Source organism: Montipora capricornis, chromosome 13, assembly GCF_036669925.1.
Source record: "Montipora capricornis isolate CH-2021 chromosome 13, ASM3666992v2, whole genome shotgun sequence".
In the NCBI taxonomy this organism is placed as follows: Eukaryota; Metazoa; Cnidaria; class Anthozoa; order Scleractinia; family Acroporidae; genus Montipora; species Montipora capricornis.
The window spans coordinates 38,760,117-38,780,548 of NC_090895.1; the positions used below are offsets into that span (position 1 = coordinate 38,760,117).

The window sequence follows — 20,432 nt, forward strand, 5'->3', positions numbered from 1 at the left end:
AGACGACGGCTATACGGCTACGAAAACGTTACTCCAAATTATAACTAGTGTTATCGCAAGTATTTCACGGTTATTCCGTCTTGTTCACCTTGTACAATACGGGCGAACTATCCTATAACTGGATGGGTACGAACGGTTTTAAAGTCAAAACAGAAAAGGACTGTTTAGTGGTTATATGCTCACGTTGTCGCAAGAACCTAAAATTTGGTTATTTCACGTTGTTGTTTTGTAGAATGCGGCAAAGAAATGCACGGAAATTCGTGCTGCATGTGCAACACGATTATTTTTCCTTTTTTAACCAATCGTATTCTTGCTTTGTGACGTAGCCGTAGCCGTCGTTTTTTCTTAAACTCCCTAACGAAAGGACAACGTCAACGTCAACGAAAACGTCACTCCAAAATATAACTTACGTACGTACGGTTTAAAAGTAAAAAATAGAAAATGAATGGTTCATTAGTTGTGGTTACACACACCTTAGGTTTGGGGCCATCCTGAGGGTAAATGGCTTGGGTTTGGTTTAGCTCAGGTTTCATGTTACCCTTGGGGATGCGGTTACACAGTAAAAACTCCTCTCAGGGTAAAATATAATTAGATATGACTTCACTGACCTTGCAAATTAGTTCTGCTTTATGATTGGGTTAGGGATAGGGTAGATAGGTTAGGGAGCAGATAAACCGTACTTTTCAGTTCAGGAACCGTCATGGAAATTTCTTTAGTTCTTTTTTATGTCTCCATGGAAATAACCCTAGGACCGTTAAGGGAAAGCGGTTACACACAAAAACGTCCTTGCCCGTGGGCAAAGGATATTTACCCATGGGTAAAAAGGGCTAGTGTAACCACAGCTATTGTTATGCCCACGTTGTCGTCAAAACGTATAATTTGGTGATTTTACGTTTTTGTTTCGTGGAGTACGACAAAGATACGCACGGAATTTCGTTCTGCATGCGCAGCAAGAGTATTTTTTCCTTTTTAACTAATACTATTCTTGCTTTTTGCCGTTGCGTTGCCCTAGCCGTCGTAGTTGCTTAAACTCCCCATTACTTCAAACTGGAATCGAATCCACGGCCTTCGGATTACATGTACTAACTAGTTCGGATACGCTACCTCTGAACCAAAGGCCATTAAACCACAATCCTGGTCAAAGACTTTGGGACACTTGTCAAATTTGGCCGAAAAGTAAAGAATGTACTGTACATGCTTCCACCGTTATATGAGCAACGCATGTTCTTCTGTCGCTGCCTTTTTCACGTCCCCCCGTTCCCTTCCTAACCCCCCCCCCCCCTCCCTCCAGACAATGTTGAAACATTCGTGCGATCCATGAACAACTCTTCTCTTCGGACGCCGCGAAAAATCAACATCAGGGAGTTTAAGCACGCGACGTTTTTGAGCCGCGGACGGCAACCGGAAATGAACGTTTCGCATTCCAGGACAGAAGTGTCTCCCAGATTTTTAACTTTATCATCTCTAATGAAGGAAAGATATTTAGCAATATAAAGCTGGTAGTGAAAAAAGAAGTTTAAATGGAAAAAAAGCTCACTTCCGCTTGCCGTCCGTGGCTCAAAAATGTCTCATGCTTAAATTCCCTATTGAAATGGGGGCAGAGGGGAGAGCGGGAATTGTCCCAACAGTTTTGACCAGGATTATAAATTCAGATACCGCATGTGCAGCTTACTGCTAGAAGTGTAATGCCGAAAGAAGGCTTGCTCGCGATCATGAGTGAAAACAGTGATTTTTAGGCGCAGCTAAAAGAATGATGTAATGCATTCATCGAACACATTGTTTCAAGTGGAGAATAACAGAACCGTACGACATCTCCCAATTCACTTGTGCTGAGTGATTGCAGCTTTTTCATTGATAAATGTAATTTCCCCGATCCAAAACCAGAAGTGCGCAACTGGTTACTGCAAGTAGATTTCATTGAAGTGAATTTAGCGGCTTTTAAGGTAGTGGTCAAGTTCACAATATAGACTTGCTTATCTAGAATAACGAGGAGAAGCAACCACGTTCCAAGAGCCTTTCTTCTCTCCTGGTATGATCTGGTCACGTGTGTCCCAAATAAACAAAAATTTATGGGAGGTTAGGTAAATTAGGATTAGATTAAGGTTTATTTACCACTATTGCTACCACTGATTTACACTCAGAAAAGCATTTATACAGAAATTACAACGTGTTATTGAAAGTTCTACATAATTTACAGCTTTTTTTTTACATATATTACAACATTTACGGATTACAGTACTAAAAGTAGGTAGTGGTGAGGAGACCTCAGGAAGCCAAAGGCTTGTACAAAGAGGTCCCCTCATGATATATATATTTGGTTCAATGAAAGACCAGGCGGCTGCAGCAAGGACAAAGAAAATAAAAGAGTGAACTATCTGGTGACTAATAGGAAAAGTGTTTTAATAGGCAAGGGTTAGGCTAGACTAAAAGTTTTTCTATTAATTTTGCGCTCGACGGACGGAAAAGAAGAAAATAAAATAGTCGTTTTTTTGAAAGGAGTTTGAGACAGAGGGACCCCTAAGTGCGACTTATGACTCCACTAAACTTGACCCCTCCCTGACGTCTTTACTTGTAGCAGCCACACGTTACCATACCACAACAGGACTCTTCGACGAGATGAAGATAGTCAAACTATTGGAGTCGATATGTCAACCGTTACTCTTATTCACCCACATCGAGGCAACCTGGTCTACAAGGTTCCAGATAATTTGCAACTTTTTGCGGCAGCCTTCAATTTTAATGCACAGAGTGCAATTGAAGAGTACTGTTAAGTGTCATTGTTTTCGTTACACGTCTTTGTTGGATGCATCGTCTGCCGCTTCCAAACCACCTAAGGACGCTATTCTACGTCACCGAAAATGCAACCAATCAAAATGCAGGAAAGCCTTACCATCACGCATGCAGTTTATTTGTATTGGTTCATTCAGGTAGTCACAAAGGCTTGCGGCTTGCTAGAACAGAGTTATGCGAAGCTATCGACATAAATCATAACACGCGGCAAGTGGCAAGTGAGGCAAAGCACCAAAGAGACTTTTCCCTATTTGAAATAACCCCCGGTTCTTTGGCAATCGTAGCGGAAATACGTGGAAGACCTTGTTCCCTTTGACGTTTGCATCAAATAACAGAGGATTGAAAAGACTCGCGGCAAAAATCACAAACCAGAATACCATTATTCTTACTACTGCAACTTTTACTGCCTGCTTACTGCGGTAAATTCACATTCAGCGGCAAGAAATTAACTTTTTAAAAAAATCAGCTTGGTAACTAAATTTTCGCCTAAAAAGTCTTATTTTTATGAAAACCAAGAGAGGATGACATAAGAGAACGGATACCCAATACATGGGCATTGGAATTTTTTAAAATCTAATTTTACCTACACAGCTATTTTTAGAGAGGCACCTGATTGGCCAGTTGTAATCACGTAATAAAATTTTAAACAAGCGTGTCGTACCATGCATACGGCGAGAGCTACTGAAATTTAAATTGACCAATCAGAATTCTGCGAGCGGGAAAAACTGTGTTATCCGACGCCACGTCAATTGTTCGCAATGGCCCACTTTCTATATATCAAAAATTCAGTCCCAAACAAAACATTGCTGTTACGTGATAAAGTGTTGTAGTGTCAATCCTTTTAATAACAAGGTCTCTCTCTTTGAGCCACCTTAAAATAGCTTTGCGAAGCTAAAATACATTTCAAAAAAGTATGATTGGGCGTGAGGATCCGTTCTCTTACATCATATATGATGACCAAATTAGAGACGTATTTCGAAACACAAGGATTGACATTGTGTCCCTTTCTCCAATTCATTCTGTTACATATTCAAACTTTCAAGGTATTCTGCGATAACAGCAACTCCCTTGTTAACATTGCCCTGCTGGCAGCCCTCGGCGGTGTGACCGATAACAACTGCTGTCTTACTTGCTTGCATTGTAAGGGCTCCAGAATCTTTCTTCTTGGCAAGAACAATCTTTTCATCATCCACACGCAAAAAGGTGTAACTTGTGCCTTCAGCTTGGACCATACTAGCCATAAATGGTGAAAAATCTTTGTTCTTAAAACAATTCGCTATACTGTACCCCTCTGAAGCCTCTAACTGAGGAAAGGAAACAAAAGATTGTTTTTCACATGGAACAAGGGGATCATGTCATGATGAAGGCATTCTCCGCTTCACAAATAGATGCGTATGTACTTAACTGACCGGCACTTGAAAGGGATTTTCTGGGATAATGAGACAACAGGTGTCAAACAACTGATGCATAAAAACACAATGAGTCTTCATGTTTATGAGGTACGCTAGTGCGGACGAGAATAGTTGAAAAAGGGACTGTTCACCGCACACCAGTGGCTCAGTTGGTTGAACATCGGGCTCTCATGCGGGAGGTTGTGAGTTCGACTCCGGCCGAACCAACATCCAGGGTCTTAAAATAACTGAGGAGCAAGTGCTAAGTTTTTTTAATTACACCCGCAAATGGTTAGACTTTCAAGTCTTCTGGGAAACGTAGGCCCCGTCTCACAACCTTTCGTGTTGTTCGTATCAACACTGTGGGGCGTTAAAGAATCCACACACCGTTCGTGAAGAGTAAAAAGGGAGACCCCCGGAGTTGTGGTCTGTCCTCTTTTCACATACATGCGTGGGTTGGGTGGGCCACAGGCGCCTTTACACGCTGACGATCTCACCCTAGAGAAAGAATTGTAAACCGCCATAAGCCTTTGTGAAATGTGCGGTATAGAAATCCTAAATCACAACCAAATCCTAAACCAAAACAATTCTAGTTGTTGCTTGAGAAGCAACATGAGCCTAGCACTTCTATTCGGCTTTATTGCCTCCCCTTTGGAATGATTTTCGCATCACTAGCATAAGCTAATTTTCATGAAAGAATCTTCACATTGAAATTCGCCCAAACAGGCAGGTGTGAACTTACACAGAAAAACCTTAACCCATTCACACTGCAAACGCCCTAGGACGCCTCCCATTGACGAGTAAAATCGCCTGGCGTTAGACAGAGTCAGGAGCCCATGACCAGGAGCCTCCTCAATGCATTATATCCTTGAGTCAACCTTTACGCGTATCTTTCTATTTTTGGAACTAATCGTTCAGCAGGAAATTCACATTTACAACAATTTACATCAATTTGCACAATTTGCATACACTGTTTTTGCTATTTTTGTCTTTGTTCCACAATAAATTTATTCTGATTGGCCATTCTAAACAGTGTGTGCAGAGCCGAAGAACTCGTGGTGTTCTAAAGGTTGGTTCAAAATATTACCCTCTACCCCTTTATCACTTTACCCTTGGAAAAGTGGTGCCGCGGGAAGAAACGTATTAGATTTCAGTTTATTATCTACAGTGACTTCCGTTATTTTTCCGTTACTCTTAATATTTGAATTCAAATTCGTTGTAACTGCCATGTTTTATCACATTTTTTCCAGTATTACATCAACATACCATATATATGTACATAGAAGCAATCTAATGTCAACTCTCATTGTTCCTGAAGAAGACTGGATTTCGCCAGCCGAAATATAATACACCACTAAAATCAAATTTACGTTGTATCGGGTCTTGTATAAGAGACAATTATTGCTTAAAGCAGTAGCCCATACCCACAATCAGCGACAAAATTAGTTGACACATTGTGTTTAAACAGCTCCCTTTGAGTGTAAAATAACACTATAATCTGAATCATGCTCTAAATTATTGATAAGACCCCCCCCCCCGCCCCCCCATCCTCCCCCTCCCCCATTCAATGTTGCCTATTGTACCTAAATATCCCGGGAATCACGCTACAACATTGTTTGGGGGAGGGGGAGGGGGGTGGGGGAAGGCAGTGTTCGACACTAACGCTTGCCCGATTGCCCGGGGCAAGCGAAATATATCCTTCGTGTGCAAGTGAAACAACTCTAAGACTTGCCCGATTGGGCAATCAGAATTTTTGTTCGGCCTATATTTTGCGGAACAATTTTATTTGCAACAAAGAAAGTGACTAGTAGTATGACGTAGTCACCACAAACACGATAAGAAAATAAACAACGTTGCATCTCTTGCTGTCATTTATTTTTCTGTTAAAAATAGAATGGTACAAACCTCAAAACAGATTGGAAGGAGCAACATATTCGTAGCCACCATCTTTCTCCGCGCGAAAGGAACGTTTGTTACAATCGAACCCAGTTTTCGCACGGCCAAATACGCTCCCATTATCGAACAAGCTCACAAGAAAATTCTACCTTTTGTCTCGAAATGTCAACCAGCTTTGAAAATGGCATTTAATTCAAAACCAGCCTAATCTCAGAGATATATTTAAAGATATATTCTAGTCACGGGTTTTCACAGACCACGATTTATTTTTGGATTGAATTTCCCGCGAATGAGACTCCCACAGGAGCCCGATGACCAATCACAAGAACTAACTTGATGTCATAGCGTCACTGAACGGAAAGTATCTTTTTTTTTTTTGCGGCAAAAGTAGTCTAAAAATAGATTGGTCTGCAAAAATGCCGTGACACAGCCTTAGTATTGGAGTTCAAGCATGTTCACTCCTAGTCATGGGCTCCTGCTTAATAGTCCAAATATGTGCGAGGATCACTTCCCTTTTTCGTCTAAAGACTTTTACTTTACAAAATGATGGGGCGTCCACAGGGGTAGTCGATGGACCGGGTCCACAGGAGGGTGGGGGGGGGGGGGGGCTATGTTTTGTATATGTCCGGTTGACCAGGAGTAAGTGGAAGGGAGACAGACTAATTATCGAGTAAGGATTTCGAGTTGGATTTCGAGTTGGATTTTCGAGTTGGTACTGAAGACCAGGGGTATAATGCAGACTAAGGTTATAATGTAACTGTTGAAAAAGCCCAAACCTTTTAGAAGTGCTAACCTTAGGCCTAATTAGGCATAAAACAATATTGAGCCTTAACTGTCAGCACTTCTAAAGCCAGGTTTGGGCTTTTTCAACAGTTACATTAAAACCTTGGTCTGCATTTTATCCTTGGTCTGCACTGACTAACTCGAAAATCCAACTCGGAATCCAACTCGAAATCCCAACTCGGTAAACAGGTAATCTCAACATTTAGCAAAACAGATCACACGCGAAGAGCAAAAAACGCTGCCCTTGACACTGTGGGCACAAAGTAGACATCCAGAAATGCTCGCATCTCAGATTAGAACCTCGGTACTACGAAAACCACCGATCTGTGGAATGCCCCGAATTCCTGGGTGCTTACCATTTAGCCAAAAAAATCCGGAAATTTTCGGTTTGAAGTGAAATGGAAAGGCGACTTTCCGGAAAATCTTTTCGGAAATTGTGGACAACCTACAGAGGTAGTACTCTTTTTCCGTTTGAAATGGAGTTCGGAAAATGCCCTTACTATTTGCGAGAATCGTTCCGTTTGCAGGCCCTTTCTCAAAAGATCGAGTAAATATGCGGGATGCATGCCGGGTAGTAAGTAAATGGTAAGCGCCATTCTCCTCCGGTTGGTCAATAAATTCGGTAAACATAACATAACATAACATAACATAACATAACATAACATAAGCACCCACTGAGTCAATGCCCCGCCCAGTTTCGTTTGTAAATAGCTCAAATTCTCGAGGGGTGTTGTGTTCGACACTACTTTTCAGGCCAGGGAGCGAGTCCCGTGGTTGCAATTGCAACCTCTTCGCTGGAAAAGAGCAATTTTATCCATTTCATGACTTTCCATTGTTGTGGTTGTTCTGGTACACCTTGACGGCCAAAGCTGGCCACTGCTCACACGGTGGGAAAGGAATTTCATCAACGTGGGAGGGGCAGTCACACAATAATTCGGGCCTATTCCATCGATCGAAGATTTTCGTAGATAGTAGCAATGACGGACAGTGGATATTTTAGGGCAGTTTCTGACTGTGAAGGCCAAGTGCCTTTCACCTTATTATGAAGCTGTATTGGAAGTGGCTTGAAAGCCATTTCTGGGATTTTTTTTTAATGGAGCCCTCTCTCTAATGGCGGTTGAAGCATTATGTGTCTTGACAAAGACAATAATGTACTATTTTTGAATAAGATATCACCTTCAATGCATTTGGATGAAGAGCAGATGTCCAGGGAGCTCCACCGTCCAATCCAATTATACAGGCCTTGTCACAATGCGTTGCACCATCTGCATCTTTCGTTTGCGCAATTAAGTTATCAATGTAGCTATCCCATGACATTTTGAAAGCCTTACAGGTTCAACCGAATTCTAAAAAGGACAAACATCGATACAATATCACATCGTACAGGATATTTTATCCAAATTTTGAGGGATGTTCTCCAGAGACCTTTAGCATCGAAGTTTTCGGAACATACCGCAAACCGCAGACCGCGGTTTGCGATTAATTGTTTGCTGTTAGAGGTTGGCTCGATTTTGAACTTTAGCAAGCCGTTCCTGTTATGCACATCGGCGCCGCCATCTTGGATTTTTCATTGCTACAATTGCTCTCAAATCAAACATCTCGAATTCTCCCAAAACTTATATTTGATCTTCAAAATTGTTCCCAGTAGATAGCAAACAGATGTAAAACGTTGCCGTAGATCACTTACCGCAAGAACGGTGTCTTGAAGTTGAAACCCGAACCGGAGACTGCAAACGTGACTGCAAGAACAAGATCATGTGATTTCCCGAGGCTCGCGGTTCGCGGTATTGCCCGAAAAATTCGTTGCTAAAGGTCTCAGACTATTACACCCACAGTAAACCCTGCAGCCCTTAAAGAATGATCGGAATCGAATTTCGCTTTCAATATTGCCATTTAAATTAACACGCAGGTCACGAGAATGATGGAATTAATCGCTTAAAACAATCTTTTCTTATTTGTAATTTAGGGCCAAGACAAGTTGCTGTTTGGCGTTAACTAATTGAGGGGGGGGGGGGGGGTGAATAGGGGTCAGAAAAATGCGCCAATCCGTAGATATTTTGACAAAAATCCGAATCTGCAGCAGTGTTACATGCAGAAGTGAGCACCTAAGAACATTCAGCCTACTGTTTATCCGCACTTGGCGCCCAAATCCCGTAGTAGTTCCTAACAACAAGGTGGATCCTCTATATAGTTGTGAAACGGCAGTTTCCGTCTCCTCCTCATTAGAGCTATTGTCATATTCAGTCACCTCATCGTCAGCATTGTCTGGCCGGAAGCCGAAATCCTGGGGTCCTAGAGTTGTCTGGAGTCGTCACAGTGGTTATGAGTTAGACGCGCCCCTCAACGACTTTTTTCGAAACGTTTCCATGACCATACTCCATGAACTTGTCATGGAAACATTTGATTGACGTCCACCTAAATTTCATATTTGAATATGAAAAAATGTCGTTGAGGGGCGCTAGTTACTGATAACCGCTGTAATCTAGTCTAGTTCTAAAGTCAGGCAGAAAAAAACTGAAACCGACCACCAAGTTAATTTCCGCGATCCGCACTTCAAAAACGCTGAAATATTGAAGAAATCCGTGATCCGCTGAGCGTTCAAAATCCGCCAATCCGCAAAATGTGTCCTCAAAATCCTAAATCCGAAATCCGAGTAGTTTTTTTTAGCCAAATCCGCCGATCCGCGAACCTATTCACCCCCTCCTGATTCTAACAAGAGATGCTAAAAGCGTGAACATTCTGGCAAACAAAGTTGCAAAGTTAAGGCACGTCTTTGTAAATAAGCGGAAAAAACTTACAAAGATAAGGAAAGTTCAGTGAGATCTTTACTTGAATTACGAGTCATGAGATACTTACATTCTCAAAATCCCGCTCTCTGTGCAAAGGATATAACCACAGCAGTCTTTTTTCTGCTTCTTTCAGTGCTGTTCTCTAACAAATGTTAGAAGGATAAAATAGAAATGTTCTTGAGACCTTCTAGTCGCCAATTAGAAAAATATCGATGACATCATACCAACTTCCGATGAGGTAATCCAGTGCTTTGGGCGCAGGATTTGAGTACGGACATTCCATCATTGTTCTAAGGAAGTCTAGGATTTCGGATTCCTGGTTCCTGGTGTCACGAAATTTCTTTTTTCTCGCTTTTACATCAATTATGTATAGTCTCCGTTCGTTCTTTTTTTCATTCTTCCTGTTCTCTTCACAAGTTCCATAGTTCAGCGTTGTTAATTATTCGTATTTCATAACGGTGTTAATGAACTAGTGTTGTTGTACCATTTCTAGTATAAAAAAATCTCACGTTGTAAGCTTAATTTATGTACAGTAATAGTAACCTTAAGATACGGAGTTGGTTGGGCAGAAAGTTTGCAGTTGAGAAAAGAGAAAGAGCAGTCGAAAGTTTCAAGTTGCAAAAGGAAAGTACCACTGCTATGAGTCAATAGTAGGAGCCAGCCGGAAAATCAACGACTAAACTCCCTTTGCAAAATTCCCTTTGTCAGCGGCAGCAAGAAGAGAGAAGAAACGGTCAGATTGAGAGAGACGCGAGAACTTAGAAGGAACTAAGAGCCAGAGGAGAAGTAGACGCTGAGATATAGAGAAGTCGACGTGGAAACCGATGCTAGTCTGTTGGAGAACTGGACTGCTGGATTTGCTTGTAAGGGACTGAACTGGATTTGCTAGAAAAGAACCGAACTTATTGTCTGTAAATATTAGAGTAAAGCAATTAGTAAATTTCGAATTATTGTTTAAGTTAAGTTGGAAAGTAGATAATTATTTATTTATATGGGATTGAAATATGGGATACGATTTCATATGGGATTGAAATCTAGCACTTCACATTACACTCTATTCAGTTAACTCTGTCTAAAATATGAGTGCTACACGGCCAACGTTTGTATAAACGTAACCTTTCCTTGTAATTATTTATTTAGTTAAGTATATTAAGGTTTGTTACACTAGTTTAACTCTTTTTGGGTTAGTTCGTTTTCCTTGTTTTAAATCCTGCAATTGTATATTCTTAAGTTCCTTTGGAAATTTTCGCTTAATTATTTTGTTTAAACCCTGTTATTGTTTCATTTATGCTGTGTTGCGGGTTTGTGGGAAGGGGTGTGAAGTACGTTGTTTTACTTTTAGTTTTCTCCTGTTCCCTCAGCCTCGCAATCTTGCGAGACCCAGGGGATCGCGAACCGGCACACCTGGTTATGGATTGCGGATATCCATGTCCTTACTGAAACCAGACTTCAATCGGTAGATTCGGGATTCCAGACATGGCCAGATTCCAGACACATCATTTGCGAAATGCCTACTTAAATCAATAAGATAATCACGTCAACATGACACTTCAGGGTTTTTTTTTTTCCTCCACGCTTTTTGCCGCGTGATCATTGTTTCTTGTTTACGAAGTAATCACGAGGTCTTCCTCAAAACAACTTATTCGAGGAGGACGAACTTTAACTTGCGCTTTTGAGCGTGCGATAAAATTATCAATCTTCGAGAAATTTTGTCGCACCCTAATACGTTTGTCAAAAAAGCGATCCTTAAAATACACTTTTCATACAATGTGATGCTTCAACGGACTCTGAATTCAGTAGCCGGATCAATATGCCGTCAACAACTTCATCAATTCGATAAGGAGTCTCAAAGTTAACAGTGCGTCTACCGAATTATTTTCCTTCCTCATCTAAGCTTTAACTTGACACGATTGTGTATTCGATGGGCGGTTTTCATAACAACAGGGATAAGCCTCGGTGCGGTTACTGAAAAGAGGACATCATCATGTACCATTAGCACAAGACTTGTTTTTTTGTGGTGACGCATGGCTTATCTCTAAAGCCGATTTTGAGTCACGAAGTTGCTCCCTAGAGTATTTGCAAATACCCTCACCAAAGGGCACGAGTTACAAAAGGAAACCTTGTTAATTTCTCTTAACGTTTTCCCTACAGAGATTTACCAGCATGGTAAGGCAGTTTGGCCCAAATTCCTTGTACTTTCCTTCGGTGAATTTTTTTATTGGCCACATTATTGAAATGATATTGCCCGACACTTTGAAGTACTAAAAAGTCAAGGTCGTTCAGACCGTTTTGCTAATATTCTGTAATTTGTCATTTTCCTTAATATATTGGATTAGCTTTGACAAATTTTAACAAACGCAAGGTATTTGATAGGCACTGTATGTGGTTAGAACTGAGCCAATTTTTCAAAAAATTTACTAAAGGGAACGCGAGCAAAGTAGCAGTTAATTTCAAAGATTTGGTCACGCAGACGTCACAAAAATCAAAAAAATTACGCGCGATTCAGGTTTTACACGCCATACTAGTGGCCAGCTTGCGCACGGTCCTAAAACTCTCAGGAGCCTCCTTAAATTTCTAAACTATGAAGGTAGCCCTGAATACGCGTTAGAGCATTTCATCTTGCGTTTTGCCAAGAGGTTCAACTTAACCTCACATTAAAAGTGAGCGACACCGAATCCACTGGAGAAAGTACAGTCGTAAAACCGTTTAAAGATTAAATAAGGGACGTTTTTCGATGGCTCTCTCGTTGCTATTGTAAGCTATTGCATCAAACTATTGAGGGCATCTTGTCACGTGATGTAGTGCTGTTTCACATCACTCACATAGTTTCATAACACTGTTGTAGAGTCAATCCTTCTAAACAGCACAGTTCTCATTAAGTGTCAACAAATGGTTCCGCCCACCGTGATTAATGTCCATAAAAACAAAAAGAGCAAAAACCAATAATTTTTAAGACAATACCAATTAAGAAATTCCTAATCGGAACAACAATGCTTGCGCCATTTTAGTCCAGTTTATGAAAGTCTACCCAACATTTTTTAGGCCCACCTTCAACCGACAGGCTTTTCGACCGTTTGTTTTTGTAATGGAAATTGACCATGCTTACCGCAGCGATCTGATTCTCTATTTTAGAATCCTCCATAATACACTTTGTTTGCCCCCCAAATTTTGCATAAACTATTGTTTTCAAATGCTCTTGGAGACACTGCATATTCCCAAGAGCATTTGAAAACAATGGTTCATGCAAAATTTGGGGGGCAAACAAAGTGTATTATGGGGAATTCGAAAATAGAGAATTGGATGAATTTCACATTTGGCAGGATTTTCATATCTGAAAATTGTTCCACAGCACGCAATGCTTGTCGGTTGAAGGTAGGACCTTAAGGTAATTCCTTAGTATTGCATTGCGCATCCCTACTGCGCACGATTTCGCGTCATTAGCGCGCGCACATGAGCACGTGCGCATACAAAACGTAAGAGATTTCGCTCAAACTAAACCCGATAGCGAAACAAATGCTCCTTTTCTCTCAAACGAGCACGGTGACCCCCGATTTTTTTCCAGGTATTTTCTAGGAACAGTCTAATAAAGAACATATTTGAGGAAGAAAAAAAGTTTGATAGTAGAAAATGATTTTTTTTGGAAAACAGTTCCGTACTGGGTGTATTTTACCCAAGGCGAGGACTTCAAGCTAACCACGGAACTGTCCCAAAAAGTGCACTATTCCCACAACCAGGGAATCAAAGTAGGCGTAAATGAAGCATTACTGCTTATGTAATTAAAGAAGCTTTATTTTCAAAATAAAATTTTGTGTCTTTGAAGTAACGAAGACTTAATTCTGTATGAAGGTGATTCGAATTTTTAACGCGAAAACAGTAATAATACCCCATTTTACGAGCCTGCTGACGCGTAAACAAGCACGGTGACCCCATTTTTTTTATTGCATTTTTTTAATGTTCATATCATGAATGTTAATTATGCCAAGGTTCCAAAAACGTTTGATAGTAGAACAATTTCAAGGGAATTACCTTAAGGACGGTGCCTACTATTGTTACTGCGCATACGTTCTGCGCATCTCCAGATACTCGGATATCCTATCGCCGATTCTTACTAATACAGGGATATTTATGCGCGGTTTAAAACTATGCAAATAAAGTAGCTCTTCGTAAGTACTCTTGGTATCACAAAAAAATTGGGGGTAACCATGCATTCATCAGAGATAAATGAGCTTCAATTTGAGAAAAGGACGCCTTTGTATTTTAAAGCTTTTTACAAACATTGTTCATGAATCATCTTTGAAAAATGCGTGGTTACCCCCCAATTTTCTTTTTGGATTTCAATAACACTTGTTAAGATCTACCTTTCCTGCATAATCGCAAATCGGGGCAAAAATACCTCTGAATTACTAGGCACCGTCCTTAAGCCAACTAACAATTCATGTGCATGAGAAGTCCGAGTTAAGGTTTCAATCCACACCACCCCTATGGTGTGGAAATCCTAAACCCAATTTTTCTTCAGTTGTGTGAAAAATAGAATCCGGAGAATTCAATTATTTTTTATAGGCTGCATGGTTAATATTTCGCTGTCAGCCCTCTAAGGAAAAAAATCTTAATCCCTGATTGAAGAGACCCACCATCCAGGTGCATATAAAAATGGGCACCGTAAATCACAGTTGTGCCATGGTAGATGTGTTAGGTAAATAGCCGGGCCCTGAGAAGACTCGAGGTTACTTGAGGTTACAAGAAAACAACTAAAATCTCCCAAAATGCTCTCTAGAGTGGAAGAATTTTGAAAACGCAACTTTTTTTGTATTAGTGTGGGCGGAGAACTTTTCGTATCCGGAACTTTTTGAATACGCTTCGTCATTTTGTCATATGATTTATCTTCCCAAGTCTCTCTCGGTCATAAATTCAACATGGCGGACAACACGATGTTCTCTGTCTTGTTACTGGGTTGCCGTATGGCAATCCAGTCGGAATCTGTCTTTAATTTCGTCGTTTTTTTATTTTTCGTTTTCTTTTTTTTCCGTGTCGGTAAAAGTCTTGCCTGTCACTCCCCTGCTAAGTGGTGGCTTAGTGCATAGAGCCTTCTGCGCGTATTTTCTTAGGATCGAGAGGGTAGTGGGAAATGCGTAGATTTCTCTGGTGGACACAGTAGAACGATTAACTTAACCGGCAATGGCGTCGAAAGTCATGTAACGCGAATGGCGTTTTAGTGGATCTTAGAAGAAAACGTACCCTTATGAAGCTCAATAATGGCAAGCGAATTGGATACTGAATAAGACAGGCGGTCGAATGTTAAAAGCGACGAGTAATGGACTTCGACAACAATCTGTCGCCCGTCGAGCCGTAATCAAAGTGAGCTGTCTTCCTAGAATTTTGCCAAGTGTGGTGTTTGTATAACACTGAAACCAAATGAACAGTCCTCTGGTAACTCAGTATGGGTTCAACAAAGACAGAGAAGGAATCCATATAGTGGATCTGTTATCTCAGTTGTCTCGCTATTTGTATTTACCAGTTCTCAACTCTGTACAGTCTTCCGGTATAACAATTGGAAATTTCACTAATAAGCCCGCTGAATTCGATGTGCGATTTACTCGGTGCAGCCAAAAGTACAATTACAACAAAACAACTAAAATCTCCCAAAATGTTTCGCTGATGGTAACTTTTTATATTCGTGGTTCAAAATTAATGTTGTTTTCATGTCGTATATTTTGTTACCGATGGCAAAATATTTTATTCTCGATCGACCGTCCTGAAACTTCCTTCTGCTCTTCTTAAAAACTGTGTATCCATATTTATTTACTTTTACATCAATATTTGTTTTGCATAAAGCAAGATAACAAAATCTGTATCTTGCTTGGTTCGCATTTGATAGCATTAAAATAGAATTTTCGGTCCTATGCTTGTTACTGAGTGATATATTTCTTAGGTCGCCCATCCAGTTACTAACCCTGTCGGACAGCACTTAACTTCAGCTTTCAACTTTCAACTTTTGTTTACAAAGCTGTCAGATGCTGTCAGTGCACGCTTACACTTGTGGTGGAAAGACGTTGCATGATCAGCATGTCAGCCCAGAAACCAATGTTTCTCGATTCCCTTTTATTTTCTTTAATCTCTCTGGGTTCAGTACTTTGCTAGTAACCACATGTCTTCTCAAGGGGCTATTTATCTAAGACTTCTACCATGGCGCTACAATGATAGACAATACCAAAACAAGATCGTGTACTTTTAGACCTACATATTACGCAAAGACAACTGTCAACATGTTATCCCAGAAAACAATGTTTTTCACTTCCCTTTTATTTTCTTTAATCTTTCTGGGTTCAGTACTTTGCTAGTAACATGTCTTCTCAGGCTATTTACCCAAGACTTCTACCATGGCACTACAATGATAGACAAAACCAAAACAATGTCGTGCACTGTTAAGAGCTACATATTACGCAAGGACAACTTGAATCTCCTGAAAGACAACACACAGCTCAGTTGACATTTTATATGGAATAAATCGCTGTGTTACTTCACTACCACACATACGGTAATCAGTGCATGTCTATTTTTTCTAAAGAGGACAGGAATTTCTTCTTTCTGGCAAATGATTAATTAATAGGCCGGTAGCCAGGTTTTTAACCTCAGAAAAGGATCTGTTTCGTCGCACGAACGTGTGAGGACCTGTGAGCCAAAGGGCCTCTGCTGGTATGACTTCTGGGTGAGCCCTTAAATGGTCTTAATGACCCCCTAACTTGAAAAAACATTGCCTGGAACGCTGCACGTACCACAGACAACCCAGTGTACCCTCACGGAGGGTCTAGTTGACAATAATTTCTTCTTTACTCGCTTATTTGGAGTTAAGTATTGCTTCAGTTCACATGAATATTGTACGCCAGAGAATCATTGGTGTCAAAGGATACTAGGAAAGCGACGCGACAAACAGAGACGCTTCTGGTCTCGACCTGGCAGAACGAGTGCGTGGTGAGACAACATTGTTAACGAAGTTGTTGTCGCTGAAGAATGGAGAGAAATTTTTCGAATGTCTACTTACTGTGAGCATGCTCAAAACGAGATTAAGCAATTGTGCCGCCGATAAAACGCTGTAGTGTGGACGCAGAACATTTTATCCGTTTTCATGTGTGGACGGAAAACTCTTGTTCCGTTTTCGCACCTAAAGTTGCGTTTTGTAATTTATCCGGCATAGTGTGGACGAGGTCTCAATATATAAAGCATTGTATTTCATATTAGCTGAAACCCATAAGGGTTGAAACGTGTAACGCGCGTTCAGAGCTTCCGTATATTTAGTGCGAACTGATTGGTTGAATGTTTCAGTGCTAAGTACCATATTTGGAAACCTCTCGCTCTTGTTGTTCCAAATATGGTACTTAGCAAATTGGAATATTCAGAAGCTTGTTTCCCAGCACACAAGGGGCCGTTACACGTTTCAACCCTTATGGGTTTCTGATATTAGTATATTCTGAAACAGTGGACAGCATTAAAGGTACGCTGATTAGCCACTCAAACTCAATGACATCCTTAGCTGTTAACCCCCGAGCAAATCGCGTGGGATTTGCGCCCGAAAATATTATAATAGTTGCAAAAATAGATGACTTAAAATCATCTTTTTGTATTATATTATCTCGCTGTTTTAGTATAGTGGTAAATATTTACCTCACTGCAAATATTCACCACCAGCCACCTCCACTTTGGTGAATAGTTGTTAAATTCGTACATACCACACAAATGCTGCTTTCTGCGCATTCTGATTGGCTAGCCTGGAAGTGAATATCAACCACTACTCACCTCTGAGAAAAGGAAAAAAAACCAAAATGGCTTATTCAACTTGTGTGGTAAATACCAAACATCTATTTATCCCAGTGTCGGTGAAAGCGGTGGATGAATGATAATTTATCGTTTATTATTGCTAATAAGTTTGAAACGGAGGAGAGCCAAAGTCAAAATAAAACAACATGCACAATTTAAGCGATTTATTTCCAAATAAAAGGATCTTGGATTAAAGTACTAAGACCAAAACAGAAACATCAAATCATACTGTCAGAGTTCCAAATCAATGACACTGCTTCAGCTGGCTTACAAGTAGTTAATTAGCCACTGTATTTATTTATCTAACTAAAAAGAAATTGGAAACAACAATTCTTTCCGCACACTTTACAAATCGCATTTACAAGAATATGTTGAACAATTTATTAAAAGTTCAAAAGAGATGATGTCTTCCCTCCTACATCAAGTGTCAGGAAATTCACTCTTTCTGTTACATACCCAAACTTTCTAAATACTCTGCAATGACACCAACTCCCTTGTTTGTATTGCCCTGCTGGCAGCCCTCTGCAGTATGACCAATAACTATTGCTGTCTTACTTGCTTGCAATGTAAGGGCTCCGTGATCTTTCTTTTTCGCGAGAACTAATTTGCCATCTTCTTCTCGCAAAAACTGATATCTAACACCTTCAGCGTTGACACCACCACTTTGCAATGCAGTGAAATCCTTGCTCTTCAAACAATTGGCAATAGTCTGCCCTTCTACACCTTGCAACTGGGGGAATGAGAAGGAAAAAACCACTTTGACTTGTGTGACCATGTTCATCCCTAAAACATACTGTTGAAGGGAACCCCCACTTCCACAGAAAAATAACTAAAAATGACAGGAAATAACTGTTACAGTCAAGTCAATCTAAAATATTTTCAAAGAGAGCGTTTGTATCCAAAAGAAAAAGGTTTAGAATCGTCTATTTCTGTTTTCGATTGAAGACAATGCACGAGCCAGTGAGCCATGCAATTCAACATGCAAGTCAGACAGTTACATGTATGGAAAGCTAACCTTTTTAAAATGGGTGCTTAGACTTAAAAACTGTTTTGTCAGCCCTATTTGAAATCTGTGCTTAGGCTTAAGTGCAAAATTTGCATGGCTCGCATGCTCACAGATTGTCCAGCTGTGAGTCGCAAGGTTAACCCTAATGTTAAAGAAAATGACCTAAAACCAAGAACATTAGGATGGACTGGAAAAATTATATTAACCCTTTGACATCCAAACCGGCCAGACTTAGTATTTTACTCTGTTTAACGCTAGACGATTTTACTCGTCAATGGGGAACCCCTGGGAGTCAATGGGTTAATTAATCACTCACTGTAAAACTGTCCCCATTAGGGTAATCACTCACTGAAAAACTATGTCCCCTTTAAGCATGGTAAAATACACTGCAACTTCACATTACCTGCAATGCGCTTGCATGGGAATTTGTTGTCCAAGGAGCTCCTCCATCTAACCCAATGATGCAGGCCTTGTCACAGTGAGCTTTGCCGGCAGAGTCCTTTGTTTGTGCAATTAGGTTATCAATATAGCCATCCCAAGACATTTTGAAGAGCACCTTCTAATACCAAAAGAACAAACAAAAAAACAATAGTTAGGTCTTTATTCATCCGATAAGAAAATTTCAAAACAAAGGAACCTTGTTTCTAAGAAGGTTTACAAGAAAGCCAAGAAAATTTGAGGGGTTTTGAATTTCTGCAAATGAAATGACTATCCCTACATCCTTCCATGCTGCTAACACAACAACTCTACTGTCCTGTCACAGTTGTTTTCAAGACAGGATTTTACCCTGAGGACTGTTACATATCTGAGAACCAAGTTAATTTCCGCGATCCGCACTTCAAAAACGCTAAAATATTGAAGAAATCCGTGATCCGCTGAGCGTTCAAAATCCGCCAATCCGCAAAATGTGTCCTCAAAATCCGAAATCCGAAATCCGAGTAGTTTTTTTAGCCAAATCCGCCGATCCGCGAACCTATTCACCCCCTCCTGATTCTAACAAGAGATGCTAAAAGCGTGAACATTCTGGCAAACAAAGTTGCAAAGTTAAGGCACGTCTTTGTAAATAAATACAATTTTTAAAGTAACTGTATCGGAGGCAGATCGAGAACTTAAATCTGAACCCTTTGACTCCAAGAGTGATTGATATAAATTATCTCCTTACAAGTTCATAAACGTGAGAAGCAGACTGGTAGCGAGAATAAAGAAATTTATCACCTAGGGTTTTTTGTACGGATACATCATCAAATTCTCATAACTGTCATAAAAAGTGATATATCGCAGTCAGTAAGGATAATTAACATTCAGCTCTCGAGAATGGTAAAAAAAGAACGTAAAATCAGACGAGATCGCGTATTTTTGCTAGTTGAGCAAACTAACTTAGGCCAATTAAATCTATAGTATTTTCTTAAAGCCACGCTAGGAATCCGTGGTTCGTTTGAACATAGTTAGTATTCCCCACTACTAACTATGATTTGAAGCGGAAAAAACTTACAAAGATAAGGAAAGTTCAGTGAGATCTTTACTTGAATTACGAGTCATGAGATACTTACATTCTCAAAATCCCGCTCTCTGTGCAAAGGATATAACCACAGCAGTCTTTTTTCTGCTTCTTTCAGTGCTGTTCTCTAACAAATGTTAGAAGGATAAAATAGAAATGTTCTTGAGACCTTCCAGTCGCCAATTAAAAAAATATCGATGACATCATACCAACTTCCGATGAGGTAATCCAGTGCTTTGGGCGCAGGATTTGAGTACGGACATTCCATCATTGTTCTAAGGAAGTCTAGGATTTCGGATTCCTGGTTCCTGGTGTCACGAAATTTCTTTTTTCTCGCATTTACATTAATTATGTATCGTCTCCGCTCGTTCTTTTTTTCATTCTTCCTGTTCTCTTCACAAGTTCCATAGTTCAGCGTTGTTAATTATTCGTATTTCATAACGGTGTTAATGAACTAGTGTTGTTGT

General features: G+C 40.3%; 3 protein-coding genes across 4 annotated transcripts in view; 1 reads left to right on the forward strand and 2 right to left on the reverse strand.

Annotated features, from left to right (window-relative positions):
- Positions 1–2,382, forward strand: part of LOC138028257 (dual serine/threonine and tyrosine protein kinase-like) — a 21,957-nt gene extending 19,575 nt beyond the window's left edge. Inside the window, exon 5 of the mRNA XM_068875728.1 lies at positions 1–2,382. This exon is cut by the window's left edge and continues 450 nt beyond it. The gene's annotated coding sequence lies outside the window, so the exon portion shown is untranslated.
- LOC138028259 (profilin-like) overlaps positions 1,100–20,432 on the reverse strand; it is a 29,186-nt gene continuing 9,853 nt past the window's right edge. Inside the window, exons 1-3 of one of the 2 annotated variants that reach the window (XM_068875734.1) lie at positions 9,717–9,857; positions 8,037–8,206; positions 1,100–4,094 (exon numbers count right to left, since the gene is read on the reverse strand). In XM_068875734.1, coding sequence (XP_068731835.1) covers positions 3,813–4,094; positions 8,037–8,177 — 423 coding nt within the window. In that variant the 5' untranslated portion in view covers positions 8,178–8,206; positions 9,717–9,857 and the 3' untranslated portion in view covers positions 1,100–3,812. Of the gene's footprint in view, positions 4,095–8,036; positions 8,207–9,716; positions 9,858–20,432 lie in introns of those variants that run through there. The other variant, XM_068875733.1, reaches the window with a different exon arrangement.
- On the reverse strand, positions 17,611–20,176 carry LOC138028258 (profilin-like). The gene is made up of 3 exons (XM_068875729.1): positions 20,018–20,176; positions 18,871–19,026; positions 17,611–18,191 (listed from the first exon to the last, which is right to left on the reverse strand). The coding sequence occupies exons 2-3, from the start codon at positions 19,009–19,011 to the stop codon at positions 17,910–17,912; spliced, it is 423 nt and encodes a 140-aa protein (XP_068731830.1). The 5' UTR covers positions 19,012–19,026; positions 20,018–20,176; the 3' UTR covers positions 17,611–17,909.